Here is a 13,667-nt window from a genome sequence, read left to right on the forward strand (position 1 = left end):
CTGTAGACACCCACATAACCATCTTATATATATATATATATGTCTTCATCTTCGAATTTTCTTTTGTAGGCAATTAAATTACGAAATCAATTCTCAATGGAACAACAAATAAGTGTATTATAAATTATTTATTACATCATATAGTCAATTCAATGGTAGTAACCTTGAAAGAGAGAATTTGGTAATGAAATGTGTGTGTGTGTGTAAAAAATTGATTTTTTTATTTTATTTTATTTTATTTTGTTGATAAAGAAATGGTGCATACAGACAAGTTTGGCACGTTATTTGCCACTCAGCCTACTTATTCATTAATTAGGATAATATATTTATTCTTTTACATGTTTCATGTTATTTTAAGGGTCAAAAAATGGGTGTGAACAACGAAGATGGTCATCATAAATTTGAGCAATTTAACAAATAAATAAATATATCAAATTATTCAGCACCTATTTTGCAGGCAAATGTAGATTTTAGTCTTCCTTTTGCAACTTGGGTTCATGTAATTCTAATTATATTTTATTTAGTACAAAAGTTAACCTTCAATTTCAAGAATATCCAAAGTCAACCCAATATTACAATAGAGGTTGAAAAAAAAAAAAAAAAAAAAACTCACACGAAATGATAGAGTGTGTAATATTAAAAAAAATATTTACATCAAAATTTAAATAAAAACTCCAACCAAGAATCAAAATAAACTAAACCCATATAGTCAATATCATGTTTTTTATTTTTAAAAATTATAATAGAAAAAATGCAGCAAAAATAGACACAATAAATGTGCAAGCATGTGATCAAAGCACGTCATTTGACTTTGAATTTTTATTTTTAAAATAAGATGTGCCTATCCAAGAAATTATTTTGAGTTGACAAATTCAAACAATGTCAGACAAGAACAGACAAATCGAGATAACAATTTGAGAAACTTAAGGCTATTATTTATTACTACTTTGGTAAGTGGAAAAATAGTTGAAGTTGCATTTTAGCCATATTTTTTTACTACAATTTTGTTTTAATTAATATTTCCTTGTCTCTGTTCATAAGACGATACAAAAATGTTAACTTTCCATCTCATGTGAATCCACATAATAATGTTGTGCCCTTTGGTTAAATTAATAATCTTAAGCGTGACACGTATATATTATTTTAATTAAAATAATTGCCAAAAATATTCGACACAATAACAATAAAATAAAATAAATTGCGGCCGTCAAAAGCACGACTTTTATTTCACGGCATTAATTAAGAGTCGCAATTGTAACACATGGCATAAAACCCGCTTTTAGCCTTTTTGCCACATTCACTTAATAGCGAATACACACACTCAGTCACTGAAATTATATGCTCTTTTCTATTGCACTGCATTGCAAGCGGCGATGGGACCAGAAAAAGGCGTAATTATTATTACTATTATTATTATAATATGCATAATTAATCCTCGTACGTACAATTTGGTGCTGGAGATTTAAGAATTGGACAAAATACTATCTTGTCACAATCTGGACACATAAAATAATTAATAGTAGCTAATAATAATAATAATGCATTCACATATATACAATTGAGTGTAATCATTCCCATGAGTGCACAGACACTTGTGGGTTGGTTCATTTAATTTGTAAAAGTAAGTTTGGGAATTAATCGATTCTGATCCCAAATGGGGAAACTGTGAGGAAAAGTTTTTGGCAACTGATTGATTACTAAATTGAGCAGCGCCGAAAGATTTGTGTACTTAATTCCACTCAAATAACATAATAACGACAAAACATCTAAAATTTTTTAGGGGTTTGGATTTTGACTACAGAAAAAATTTTGAATATAAAAAATAGGTATTTGATTTGATAATTTTTGCTGAAAAAACGAGATGAACAGTGATTTAAAATCCAATCCTCCAAACAAACATACCCTAAATATGCAATTCATTTAATTTAATGGATAAATTGTATAATATCTCATATTATAAGTACACAAACCATTTCATTTATTACGTAAAAATCTTGTTTTAAATTATAAAATATATGATTAATTATTTATTTTTATAATCTTTATTTTTTAAAATTAGGTTATAGTTCGTCTTTTTAAGAAGACAATTAAGATATTTACTAGTTTTACACGTATAAAAGAGTATTATAAAATTTACCTTAATTTAATTTATTTTACTATGATTTATTACCTTTAACAAAATAAAAATAATAAGAGTGTGGGTTAATTTAATTGGGGCATTTGAGCGGATATGGGTCGGGTGTGGTGGATAAACAGTTTGGGCCGAATTCTGGGCCTGAAGACTCGGCACGTGTTGTTGGGTTTAGGGGTGAATTGGGAAATATGGAATAGTTTGGGGGGTTCTGTGTGAATTAGGCAAAACTAGCCCACAGCTTGGAGTTGACGAAACTCCCGAATTTTGCTCTACTACGATAGCGGCTTCCAAAAGTCGCACCTTTTGATGCTTCGGATTGCTGTAAATCTTCGTAATTTTGTGCGGAGGCTGCTGGATTAATGGCGGAGGACAATAGTGGTGGTCGGGGGAAGAGAGACTTAGCGGTTGCATTGACGGCTTTGCCTGGTGAAGACGACGATGGTGAAGACTACGTCAAAACCCCTCGTTCGCCCAACAATTCATCTACCCGCAAGGTCGATTTTCAGAGTTCGGTATCCAGAACCCCTGCCCCAGAACGATTGCTTGATCTTATTATTATTATTATTATTACCACCTAGGCTTGAAAGTTGAACGTTCTATTTTCGGAATTTGGAAGTTTTGGGTAATTTCTGCAAATATGCGTTGAAATTCAGACAATTATATTAAGAAAGTGATGAAATGTCGTCTCCTTTAAGTGCGCGCGCTTGTGTTGGGAGTGATGTTTGTAAGTTTAAGCCTTGATGTTTGGATGCTTTGATGACACACTTTGTCACAAAATATGATCACCCACAGGATTTTGCTGTAAATTGCCTTAGCTTTGAAGGGATTGATGAAAAGTTAATTAATTTTAAGTAAGATGTACTGTAATGTCTGAAGTCTGACATTTTATGAACTGCTGTTTGTTTGTGTGAAAGCACTCACCTAGGAAGTGAAGCAGTTTTACTTATTGTTGTGACTTGTGTGAAAGTGCTCATAAATTGTTGATGTCCTGAGAATTTACGTAGTTGTATTACATCTACTTCTTCAGGCATGCTATGCCGTTCTTCAGAGCTGGGTTTCAAAGAAGTTCATGACTGGATGGTAATTGGTTTAATATAAGATCTGATAATGAATCCTGGTTTTTCTTTCAAATGCTCAATTTTGACTGATAACTTTAAATTGCAGTGTTGTTCTATTTCCAGTTGCTGTTACATTCTTCATCACTTGGTGGTTTATTCAGTTTGTTGATGGTTTCTTCAGTCCTATATATGAGAGACTAGGCATTGACATATTTGGTAAGTCATCCCTTCATGATGCTCATCAGGCTTGGCATGTGCCCAAACTTCTCCTTTCCTTTTGTTTCACTTATCCCTGGTGAAATGCGCCCCCCGCCGCCAACCCCCCCCCCCCCCCCCCCCCACAGTATTTGTGGTATCAGACTAACTGAGTATTTGCGATTTCAATCATTGAAGCAAATTTTGATGTTGCCTCCCTTCTGTAATTTTAATTTTTTTTTGTAGCTGACATCTAAAGCTCAAACTAATTATCTTCTTGTCCTCTTGACTTTTATTTATTGTTGTTTCTGAGGGACCATGATCTGTGGATCCATTGATAGCTAACCAGGGCTATATTTCGGTATGACCTATATTATCTAATATGTCTTCATATCTGTTGCAGGCCTTGGATTCATAACATCGTTGATATTTATTTTCTTTATTGGTATATTTGCTTCATCATGGTTGGGATCAACAGTATTCTGGATCGGAGAATGGTTTATCAAGCGAATGCCCTTTGTGAAGCATATATACTCAGCATCCAAACAAATTAGTTCAGCAATCTCTCCAGGTGAATGCTATTATATGGTTTTCCTGCGGTGCTATTGAAATACAGAATCTAATTTTTGGAGAAATGGTTATATGGAAATACCTTGCTCTTCCATTTTATTTTCATGGCTGCTTATGTAGGAAGAAAAGTTATTGTTGCATATTCAATAAATTGCTTCCATGAATCTGGAGCAGTACAATCAGTATTCTCCCTTTTCTTTTCTTTTTGTTCCTTAACATAGTGTAAGAGTAGCCATTTTGTCAGTTTATAGAACTTTCTTGGGATAGGCTATAAGACTGATTAATACCTTTGTTACATAGCATTTGTTTCATTTATTCCCTTATACATAAGCTGCACGATTACTCGATGGCAATGTCAGGAAATTATTGACTGGGGACTTTTCATTAAGTGCTGTTTAGATTTTGTACCCATCTAGTTTTGGTTGCTAGAGGCATCTTTCACAAGTTCAACTTTGCTATGAGAGTCCCAATTATCTATCTCTTGACATTTGAATCTAATCCTTAAAAAAATCAACCTTGATTATCAAACATTTATTGATGGACTGATTGTTTCTGTATCTATTTTGTTCCAGACCAGAATACTACTGCTTTTAAGGAGGTTGCTATTATCCGTCATCCTCGAGTTGGAGAGTATGCTCTTGGCTTTATTACGTCAACAGTAATTCTTCAGGTACTTTCAGTCTACTTTTTTCCAGGATCTCCTTAATAACGAATATCCAAGCTGCTTATTAATCTTTATATTTGTGAAAAGAAATTGTTTTCAACTACAAGATTATGCATGATTCATTTGTTAGAAGCATTGCTGGCATTACTGCCGGATTCAGAAACTAGAATTTATTGTCATAACATCATTTACTTCTTACAATCTCTGTAGTAGATTGTAACGATCCAAGTTCAGGCAAGGCGCCCGCAACTTGAAACATTGATGATATTTTTGGTTTCAGAGAGATGATGGGGACGAAGAATTATGTTCTGTCTATGTTCCTACGAATCATTTATACATTGGAGACATATTTCTCATTAACTCCCAAGAAATCATTAGGCCCAATCTGTCGATTCGAGAAGGCATCGGTGAGTTCTGGCTCTTGATGTTGGTTTCATTTCTTATTTCAAATTTGTTAATCGTTGCATGGCTTGATGATATGAATGAATCCTGTTCCTCGTATATTTCAGAGATCATTGTTTCTGTGGGAATGACGATGCCTCAGGTGATTTCGCACATGGAGAGAACCAACCATCCGAATTACAGGATCCCTCCCGGTAGAATGATGATATAACCAGATTATAACTGATGATTTGATACTCGCAGAGGCTGCTCTTCTTCTCCTTAATGGCAGCAGTTGGTCTTACAATAGTGCTTTTTTAGTTTCGATAGAATCATCTAACCTGCTTTCGATTTTAGTACATATTTAGTTCAGACAAGTTCATACATGCTAATATGCGCGCATACACCGAGTGTACAATTGAACTGACTGACGACTACTTGATCCCTTTGTCCAAATTTTGGCTTGTTGAGAGGCTTCTGTATTTTTCAATCACAAGTTTGCTACCATTATACAAATATTTCAATATAATCATCTGCTTCAGTTTACATCATCTTAAGGGTGGACTTGGACTTGGACTAAGATTCTATATAAATTTGACATATTCAGCACTTTGGATTTATTCCTCTTAACTCTGTGAATCAAGTCATCATCTTTTGAGCCAATTTTGAAAATGGTTGTTAAGGGTTAATAATGCAAATCAAATGATGAATTTGTGTCTGACCATGCATTCCTTGTCTTATTAACATGTTTGGCTATATATGATATAAAATATATTTTAAAGTTGGAAATTGAAAGCCAAACAAGCACAAGAAATTTCCTGATTGTAATTGTATATATGGTTTATAATGAACGACAAAATCACTATCAAGTCAAGGTGCATTAGGTGGCTTTGGACTGTGATGCTTGACTTATATATGTTATTAGCTTGTCAAGGTTGTAAGAAGACTTGGAATGAAGTCAATACACGCAAAGACAATCAAATTTATTAAATCTTCAATTGCAGTATTTCTCCGAGGGAGGACACGAACACTAAGGTATTCAGAAAAATGGTTTATAAGTTTTAGGGAAGTATCTGTTCTTCCCTAATTTGTCTGAAAATAACTTACAAGCTTTGTGTCCCACTTGGCACTCAGAGGCCCGAGATCCATGGCTGTCAATGGAGAACAGTAGGCATCAAGGAGGGATAACCAATGTAACAGTGACCTACTGTTAACATAGCAGAAAGTTAAAGTATTAGAGACACCATCCGCAATGGTTTTCTTCCAAGCTTGTGGAAGAAACATGGAAAGGAACAAACCATACTTGGTAATGATATTCATACAATTTGTCTACGCCGGCATGTCATTGATGTCCAAGGCAGCAATCACCGAGGGAATGAATCCTTACGTGTTTGTTGTTTGTCGCCAAGCGCTTGCTACGCTAGCATTGGCGCCTTTCGCCCTCTACCTAGAAAGGTTGAATTTAACTCAACTGTATGTTCATCTGATTTTGAGTCATTTGTCGAACTTCTTTTAACTGATACAGAAACAAAGATTCGCCTCCACTATCGCTCCCCTTGCTTGGAAAAATATTTGCAATCTCCACGGGGTGAATGCTTCTATTCATTATTCTTGCTTCACATTACTTTGCTTCATATTTTTGCAGGAGCTCGACTACGAACTGTGTATTTTGAAATTTCAGGATCACATTGAGTTTGAATCTCTTCTACTTTGCACTCAATTATGTCTCTGCAACATTTGCCACTGCCTTAACCAACACAATTCCGGTCATCACTTTCATCTTAGCCGTCTGCTTCAGGTCTACATCGAGAGTTCTGTAATAGTCCTCGTATACCATCCTGTATATGATGTGAATTATCTTGCACCTGTTAGGATGGAAAGCCTGAACCTAAAACAAAGGCAAGGAATGGTTAAAGTTGTCGGGTCTACACTAGGCCTTTTAGGCGCTCTGTTATGTACTTTTGCCCGGGGCCCTGCAATGTATTCGGAAAGGGAAAAAGACATCTTACATCTATCTAAACAAACTTATACAAAACATGGCTGGATAAAGGGCTCTCTTGTCATTCTAGCAGCCAATGTGTCGTGGTCTTCGTGGTTAATCATGCAGGTGATTGGAAACCTTGAGTTTTTGCTTTGTTCTGAGTGCTTATAAATTTCATTTCATTTCATCTGGTTCTTCTTTTCCATTCATTAGGGTCACCTGATCAAGCAATATCCGACTAAGCTTCGGCTTACAGCTCTGCAATGTTTTTTCAGCTGCATTTCTTCGGCAATTTGGGCTGCAGCAAAGGAGAGGAATGTAGAGGCATGGAAACTTGGATGGAATGTTAATCTCCTTTCAGTTTTATATTGTGTATGATTGGTTCTTGTTGCAATTGTTTGCATAATCAGGAAATCGGTTATACTCCCCTACTTGTGGTCTCATCATATTTCGTCTGAATCTTACAGGGATTGATTGTGACTGCAATTAGTTATTGGTTGCAAGTTTGGGTCGTGGAGAAAAAGGGGCCAGTTTTCACTGCTGTATTCAGTCCATTGGCACTTATTATTACAGCTATATTCTCTGCTGTGCTGTTCCAGGAGACACTTCACTGGGGAAGGTCAGGACAGTACAGCATAGATATTCTCCTATGGATTAATTACTATTGTTGCATATTCTTATATACGTGATTCTTTTGTGAGGCAGTGTTCTTGGAGCTATACTACTAGTAATCGGCCTCTACGGCATTCTGTGGGCGAAGAGCGAAGAAGGAAAAACTGAAGCAGACAACAAGGACAGCAAGATCGAAGAAAACAAGCGTAAGCAGGAGAACGAGAATGAGACAGTTTGACTGTTTTGAGGGCATTACATGTGAGAAATGAAAGCAGTGAAGAAAGCTGAAGAGATTTTATTTCATAGTTAAAGTAGGTGATGATGTTTATTGAAAATATTCGGCGGAAGTACTACGCGCTGCTTATTTTATTTCGTCGATGTTAGCAAAAACACAAATCAGAAAAAAAGATTGTGCAGATAACAGTCGATCAGAAGCTCAATTCATTAATGAAGAAACCTTCTAGCTGTTTAAGATCTTCTATGATTCTAGTTTTCTTACAGGTAATAAAAAATTATGCATATAAATTCCATGACTTGCTCATGTCAACTTAATTGATATAAAAATGGATCGTATCTTGGCCCAGTTGCAAAAATCAATCTTTTTCACATGTCATGATCTTCAAGAAATTATACAAGAAGGGGCCAACAGATGGTTCACAGAACCATGCCATTGTTGTTCTTGTTACAAAAGCCTGCTAAGTAGTGTACATATATGTTTATGGAATAGGATAATCGAATATTGCAACTCCTGTGGAAACCTGGTCTCGGGAAGTAACCAGAGGTTTAAAGGAGATTGGCATCGAACATGGCTGCTGGCATGCGAGGCTGTGTAAGAAACATGGAGAGGAGCAAACCACATTTTGCAATGATACTCGTAGAGGCTCTGATTGCAGGCATGTACTTATTTACTAAAGCATCAATCTCCGAAGGAATGAATCCATACGTGTTTTTGTTTTATCGCCAAGCATGCGCAGCGCTGGTCTTGGCGCCATTCGCTTTCTATCTAGAGAGGTCGGTATAATTTTACCTGTACAAGATACTCAGGTTTGTTACTCTTTTTAACAAGTAATGATCAAAGTCTTACGGCTGCAACAGAAATCAGAGGTTGCCTCCATTGTCACCCCTCTTGCTCTGCAAAATATTTGTGGTTTCGACAGGGTACATACGTGCTTCTTTTCTTATAACCTTATGGAGTATGCTCTTTCAGAGAAGAACATTCCGTGATCCTTGGCTTGTGTCGAATTTCAGGACAACGGTGAGCTTAAATGTCAGCTACATTGGTCTCAACTTTGTATCCGCAACATTTCTTGCCGCTTTAGGCAACACGGTTCCAGTCATCACCTTCGTGATTGCAGTCTGCTTAAGGTATATTTCTGCTTCCTAGTGTTCCCTTCAATGGTTTTAAAGCAAGACATTATTAAATTTTGGAACTTGGCAGAATGGAAAGGCTGAACATAAGACAAAGGCATGGAATGGTCAAAGTGATTGGTTCCGTGTTAGGCCTGTCGGGGGCTCTACTATCCACTTTTGCCAGGGGCCCTGCAATGTATCCCGAAAGCCAGAAAAACATATTTCATCTACCCAAACAAACGTACACGCGAGACGGCTGGATAAAAGGTTCTCTCATCATAATAGCAGCCAATGTGGTGTGGTGTTTGTGGCTAGCTGCACAGGTTTGACCGACATCTCCCTGAGGTTCTTGTTTGCTTTGAGGACTAATTTCTTTTGTCCTGATTCCTTAGGGTCCCCTGATCAAGCAGTATCCAGCTAAGCTTCGTCTCACGGCTCTACAATGTCTTTTCAGTAGTGTGACTTCAGCAGTATGGGCTGTGGCTATGGAGAGAAATCCAGAGTCATGGAAATTTGGATGGAATCTGAACCTCTTTACTGTTCTCTACTCTGTATGTATATACATACATAATACACCTATTGATCTTCTTGTATATTTTTTACATTGACAAAACTGTCGATTGTGGGACCAGAGGATCAAATTTGTAAATGTTTCTTTGTGTAGGGTGTACTAATGGCTGGATTTGGTTACTGGTTGATAGCTTGGGTTGTGGAGAAGAAAGGGCCTCTTTTCACTGCAGTTTACATGCCACTCTCACTTGTCATTGCAGCTATTTTCTCAGCAATATTTTTCCAGGAGACGATTCACTGGGGAAGGTTTGTTTACAGTATTACACAAACCATTGGCATTCTTTCCTGGATTGCAGTTATTGCTATTTTATTAACTTGTGGTTTTCTTTCATGGTGGGGCTGAAGTTTTTGTGGAATGATAGTGCTGGTAATGGGTCTTTATGCGATTCTATGGGCAAAGAGCGTAGAAGAAAAGCCTGAAGCAATAGAAGATCAGGTGGAGAAGAAAGAAGGGAGCGAAGGAAAGATGATTGTCGATGACATTGCATGCCGGGATGACAATAGAGTTTATGTTTAATGAAATCAAGTAGTAGTTGTGTATGTTATGTAAGAATCCATGAAATTTCCGAATGTTATAGAATAAGGTATACCAAAATTTTGGGTAAAGAAAAGGAGAAACATTGAGTCAAGTATCAAATGTTCAATTAGAGGAGCGAAACCTGACTCAGATGGAATGATATTCTCTTAGATCGGCGAAAGTACCCCTTGCTGCTTATTTTCTTTTGTCGATGTTAGCAAAAAAATAAATCAGAAAAAAAAAAAAAGAAGAGATTTTGCAATTAACAGTCGATCAGAAGCTCAAGTCATTAATGCAAAAATCTTCCAGCTGTTGGAGATATTCTATAATTCTGGTTTTCTTACAGGTAATATACAATTAGGCACGAGATCAGTAGAGTCATATCTGCATAATATAAATATACACTTCATGACCAGTTCATGTCAACTTAATTAATATAAAAATGGATCGTGTCTTATCTCAGTTGCACAACCAATCCTTTTCACATGACATGTTCTTGAAGAAATTATACATAAACAAAGAAGGGTCAATAGATGGTTTACTGAACCGTGTCGCTGTTGTTGTTGTTGTTGCGCCGCGTATATTTTATGTTGATATACTAGGAAATTCAATTCCCGTGGCAACCTAGTCTCGGGAAGTAACAAGAAGAAAGGGCCTGTTTTCAGTGCAGTTTTCTTACACAAACCATTGACATCTTTCTAGATTGGAATTATTGTCATTTAATTAACTTGTGGTTTTCTTTTGTGGTGTGGGTGAAGTTTTTGGGGAATCATAGTGCTGGTAATGGGTCTTTATGCCATTCTATGGGCAAAGAGCATAGAAGAAATACCTGAAGCAACAGAAGACCAGGTGGAGAAGTAAGAAGGGAGTGAAGGAAAGATGATTGTTGATAACATTTCATGCCGAGACGACACTAGAGTTTGTGTTTAATGAAATCAAGTAGAGATGTTTTTTGATCTGTGTGTTCTTTCACAACACAATGAATTCAATCAAAAGAAATCAGAAGGGTAGAAAGTCAGTCTTGAAAATGTTCGAAGAGGTATTCTTTTATTGAGAAGGGAGTCTAATTTGTAGTAGTGATTGTGTATATTTTGTAACATAATCAGATGTTTTTTGGACATTAACAACCCTTCATAAGGTCAATAGTCAATTCTGCACAGCTAATACCACATAGTTTATCTCAACTTGTTTCATATATAAATGTTTTAGATTTAGATCAGTTTGAGAAACACATGTTGATACTATAAAATATGATATAAAGTACAATTGAAATCAGATTGGCCCACGGAATATGGCCATGGAAAGTGTTTGCTAATCGTATTCATCATCATTTACTTGCTGGACTTATGCAAACTTCCCAATCAGCTTGAAAGTTTTTATGATGGCGTTGAAATGGTAGCTACAATACATGCCAAGAATAAAAATGCCTTCACAATTTTTCTAACTACCATTGTTATTCCTTGTATAGGAGCATCAGGACACACTTATATTTCAATTTCCGAATCCAGTCTCAGGAAGTCAAAATAATTTGCAGGAGGATCTCCGGCGAATTCCATGGCCAGCTTGCAAGGTTGTGTGAGAAATATGGAGAGGAATAAACCATACTTATTTATGATACTTTCACAATTTTTGGGTGCAGGCACGTCCTTGTTGTCTAAAGCATCAATCAATGAAGGAATGAATCCTTATGTGTTTGTGGTTCATCGACAAGCATTTGCTGCACTAGCATTGGCTCCATTTGCTTTCTTCATGGAGAGGTTGAATGCAATGTACTAATGTTCATCTTGCTATATTTACTTGGTTTAACAAGTAGCAATCAAATCCATCCTAATGAAACAGAAACAAGCAGTGGCCTCCATTATCAGCTTCCTTGCTCTGCAAAATACTTGTGGTATCTACAGGGTATGTATGTGTTTCTGTTCATAAATCCTTTGTTCTTTCAGAAAACTGTTCAGGTGGATTCTTTGTTCATTTTCAATTTCAGGACCACGGTGAATTTAAATCTGGCCTACTATGCATACAACTATATATCTGCAACATTTGTTACGGCCTTAGTCAACACAATTCCGGCCATTACCTTTGTATTAGCCGTCTGCTTCAGGTACAATGTTCCTCGCTTGTTTTCATAGGATTCAATGGTACAAACATCATTAAAATTTTAGAACTTGCTAGAATGGAAAGCCTGAATATAAGACAAAGGCATGGAATGGTCAAAGCGATCGGTTCTGCATTAGGCCTTTTAGGAGCTCTGCTATGTACTTTTACAAGAGGCCCTGCCGTGTATCATGAAAGCCAGAAAGACGTATTACATCTATCCAAACAAACCTACACCAATGGGGGCTGGATAAAGGGTTCTCTCATCATGATGACAGCCAATGTGGTGTGGTGTTTGTGGCTAATTGCGCAGGTCAGGCCGGACTCTTCCATCATCTTCTTTGTTCGTTCCGAGGACTAATAGCGCCGCTCTCTTTCATTAGGCTTCACTGGTCAAGCTATATCCTGCAAAGTTCCGTCTCACGGCTCTACAAAGTCTTTTCAGCTGCATAACTTCTACAATATGGGCAGTGGCAATGGAAAGAAATCCAGAGTCATGGAAACTTGGATGGAATCTCAACCTCCTTGCTGTTTTCTATTGTGTACGCGTGTGTATATATATATATGTTTTCAATGATGCATCTTCTTGTCTAGTTTTTTCACTTAAACATAAGTGGCTATTTTCTGTAGGGAGTGATAGTGGCTGGACTCTGTTACTGGTTGCTAGCCTGGGCTGTGGAGAAGAAGGGACCTGTGTTCACTGCAGTTTTCAGCCCACTGTCACTTCTCATTACAGCTATCTTTTCTGCAATATTTTTCCAGGAGACACTTCACTGGGGAAGGTTAGCTACATAACTGATTGGCATGTTTTTTTATTTCCTGGCTGGACTGACACTGTTGCCCCTTGCCAATCCTTTTTTTCCTTTAATCTGTGGTGGCAGTGTTTGTGGAGCAATAATTCTGGTAATCGGCCTTTACGGCATTCTATGGGCTAAGAGCAGAGAAGATAAGCCTGAAGCAACAGAAAACCACAAGGGGGAGAGTGAAGAGATTAAAGGAACTGATATAGAGTAAGAGAATAGTGCATGCCAGAAATGATATCAGTTTCCAAATTTGTTGGACTAAGTTAAAGGGTGTTTGATGTTTAATCTGAAGATACACTTCCACAAGAGAATAATTTCAAGAAACAAAAGAATCCAAATGCAGGCTATGAAGAAGTGGGAAAATCAAAGACCTTGATTCAAAATGTAATACATCTCAGAGAATTCTCAGCCGTTTTTGCTTTGGATCAGTTGCAGCAATGGAAGAGAAATGGCCCCTTCAAGTTATTATGCTCAATTGTAAATAACAAACTTCATTTTTCAGCATAGAGAGATCCAAAGACAATAAATTCTTGTGCTCATCCTCCATCTCTGCTCCTTCTCTGGTTTCTTTCATTGACTTTTAAAGATTTAATATTATTGCCGGCACTATCAATCTTCGCACACAAAATATAAACAAATAGGCACAATGTCTACTACACCAGGAAATGTTGACAAAAATCAGATCTTCTCAATTAATAATCCCTCACAATCTGTCTTGTACCTTTATAACATAGTTTA

General features: G+C 36.7%; 3 protein-coding genes across 4 annotated transcripts; all 3 read left to right on the forward strand.

Annotated features, from left to right (window-relative positions):
• The first annotated feature begins 2,360 nt into the window (after positions 1 to 2,360).
• LOC127246690 (protein LIKE COV 2-like) lies at positions 2,361 to 5,492 on the forward strand. Of its 2 annotated transcripts, none has more exons than XM_051268202.1 (7): positions 2,361 to 2,628; positions 3,162 to 3,214; positions 3,299 to 3,408; positions 3,791 to 3,958; positions 4,530 to 4,627; positions 4,902 to 5,028; positions 5,131 to 5,492. In XM_051268202.1, the coding sequence occupies exons 1-7, from the start codon at positions 2,494 to 2,496 to the stop codon at positions 5,232 to 5,234; spliced, it is 795 nt and encodes a 264-aa protein (XP_051124159.1). In that variant the 5' UTR covers positions 2,361 to 2,493; the 3' UTR covers positions 5,235 to 5,492. The 2 variants fall into 2 exon arrangements, with proteins under 2 accessions (XP_051124159.1, XP_051124160.1); XM_051268203.1 differs by having other exon boundaries at positions 2,408 to 2,641.
• Positions 5,493 to 5,605: 113 nt separating this feature from the next.
• On the forward strand, positions 5,606 to 13,473 carry LOC127246574 (uncharacterized). Its single transcript, XM_051268018.1, has 21 exons — positions 5,606 to 6,457; positions 6,528 to 6,590; positions 6,684 to 6,800; positions 6,875 to 7,109; positions 7,197 to 7,355; positions 7,451 to 7,602; positions 7,689 to 7,830; positions 8,691 to 8,753; positions 8,803 to 8,960; positions 9,034 to 9,268; positions 9,338 to 9,496; positions 9,610 to 9,761; positions 9,812 to 9,882; positions 11,567 to 11,789; positions 11,872 to 11,934; positions 12,017 to 12,133; positions 12,205 to 12,439; positions 12,510 to 12,674; positions 12,757 to 12,908; positions 13,008 to 13,136; positions 13,222 to 13,473. Exons 1-21 carry the CDS (start codon positions 6,255 to 6,257, stop codon positions 13,241 to 13,243), a joined length of 3,015 nt encoding a protein of 1,004 aa, XP_051123975.1. The 5' UTR covers positions 5,606 to 6,254; the 3' UTR covers positions 13,244 to 13,473.
• Positions 7,840 to 10,214, forward strand: LOC127246687 (WAT1-related protein At1g43650-like). The gene is made up of 8 exons (XM_051268199.1): positions 7,840 to 8,096; positions 8,323 to 8,606; positions 8,691 to 8,753; positions 8,844 to 8,960; positions 9,034 to 9,268; positions 9,338 to 9,496; positions 9,610 to 9,761; positions 9,861 to 10,214. Exons 2-8 carry the CDS (start codon positions 8,401 to 8,403, stop codon positions 10,030 to 10,032), a joined length of 1,104 nt encoding a protein of 367 aa, XP_051124156.1. The 5' UTR covers positions 7,840 to 8,096; positions 8,323 to 8,400; the 3' UTR covers positions 10,033 to 10,214.
• Positions 13,474 to 13,667: the final 194 nt, after the last annotated feature.

This window comes from Andrographis paniculata, unplaced genomic scaffold (genome assembly GCF_009805555.1).
Source record: "Andrographis paniculata isolate CXL003 unplaced genomic scaffold, ASM980555v1 Contig30END, whole genome shotgun sequence".
Classification (NCBI taxonomy): Eukaryota; Viridiplantae; Streptophyta; class Magnoliopsida; order Lamiales; family Acanthaceae; genus Andrographis; species Andrographis paniculata.

What these genes read in the sequence shown, in the direction of transcription:
- LOC127246690 (XM_051268202.1), top strand. Translation starts at nt 2,494, where the DNA reads ATGGCGGAGGACAATAGTGGTGGTCGGGGGAAGAGAGACTTAGCGGTT. An exon ending in AAGAAGTTCATGACTGGATG is followed by an intron (nt 3,215 to 3,298) that starts GTAATTGGTTTA and finishes TTTAAATTGCAG; the next exon opens with TGTTGTTCTATTTCCAGTTG. An exon ending in CGTCAACAGTAATTCTTCAG is followed by an intron (nt 4,628 to 4,901) that starts GTACTTTCAGTC and finishes TTTTGGTTTCAG; the next exon opens with AGAGATGATGGGGACGAAGA.
- LOC127246574 (XM_051268018.1), top strand. Translation starts at nt 6,255, where the DNA reads ATGGTTTTCTTCCAAGCTTGTGGAAGAAACATGGAAAGGAACAAACCA. An exon ending in TTTGTGGAATGATAGTGCTG is followed by an intron (nt 9,883 to 11,566) that starts GTAATGGGTCTT and finishes AATAATTTGCAG; the next exon opens with GAGGATCTCCGGCGAATTCC. An exon ending in TTTGCTTTCTTCATGGAGAG is followed by an intron (nt 11,790 to 11,871) that starts GTTGAATGCAAT and finishes CTAATGAAACAG; the next exon opens with AAACAAGCAGTGGCCTCCAT.
- LOC127246687 (XM_051268199.1), top strand. Translation starts at nt 8,401, where the DNA reads ATGGCTGCTGGCATGCGAGGCTGTGTAAGAAACATGGAGAGGAGCAAA. An exon ending in GTGATTGCAGTCTGCTTAAG is followed by an intron (nt 8,961 to 9,033) that starts GTATATTTCTGC and finishes GGAACTTGGCAG; the next exon opens with AATGGAAAGGCTGAACATAA. An exon ending in TCTTTACTGTTCTCTACTCT is followed by an intron (nt 9,497 to 9,609) that starts GTATGTATATAC and finishes TTCTTTGTGTAG; the next exon opens with GGTGTACTAATGGCTGGATT.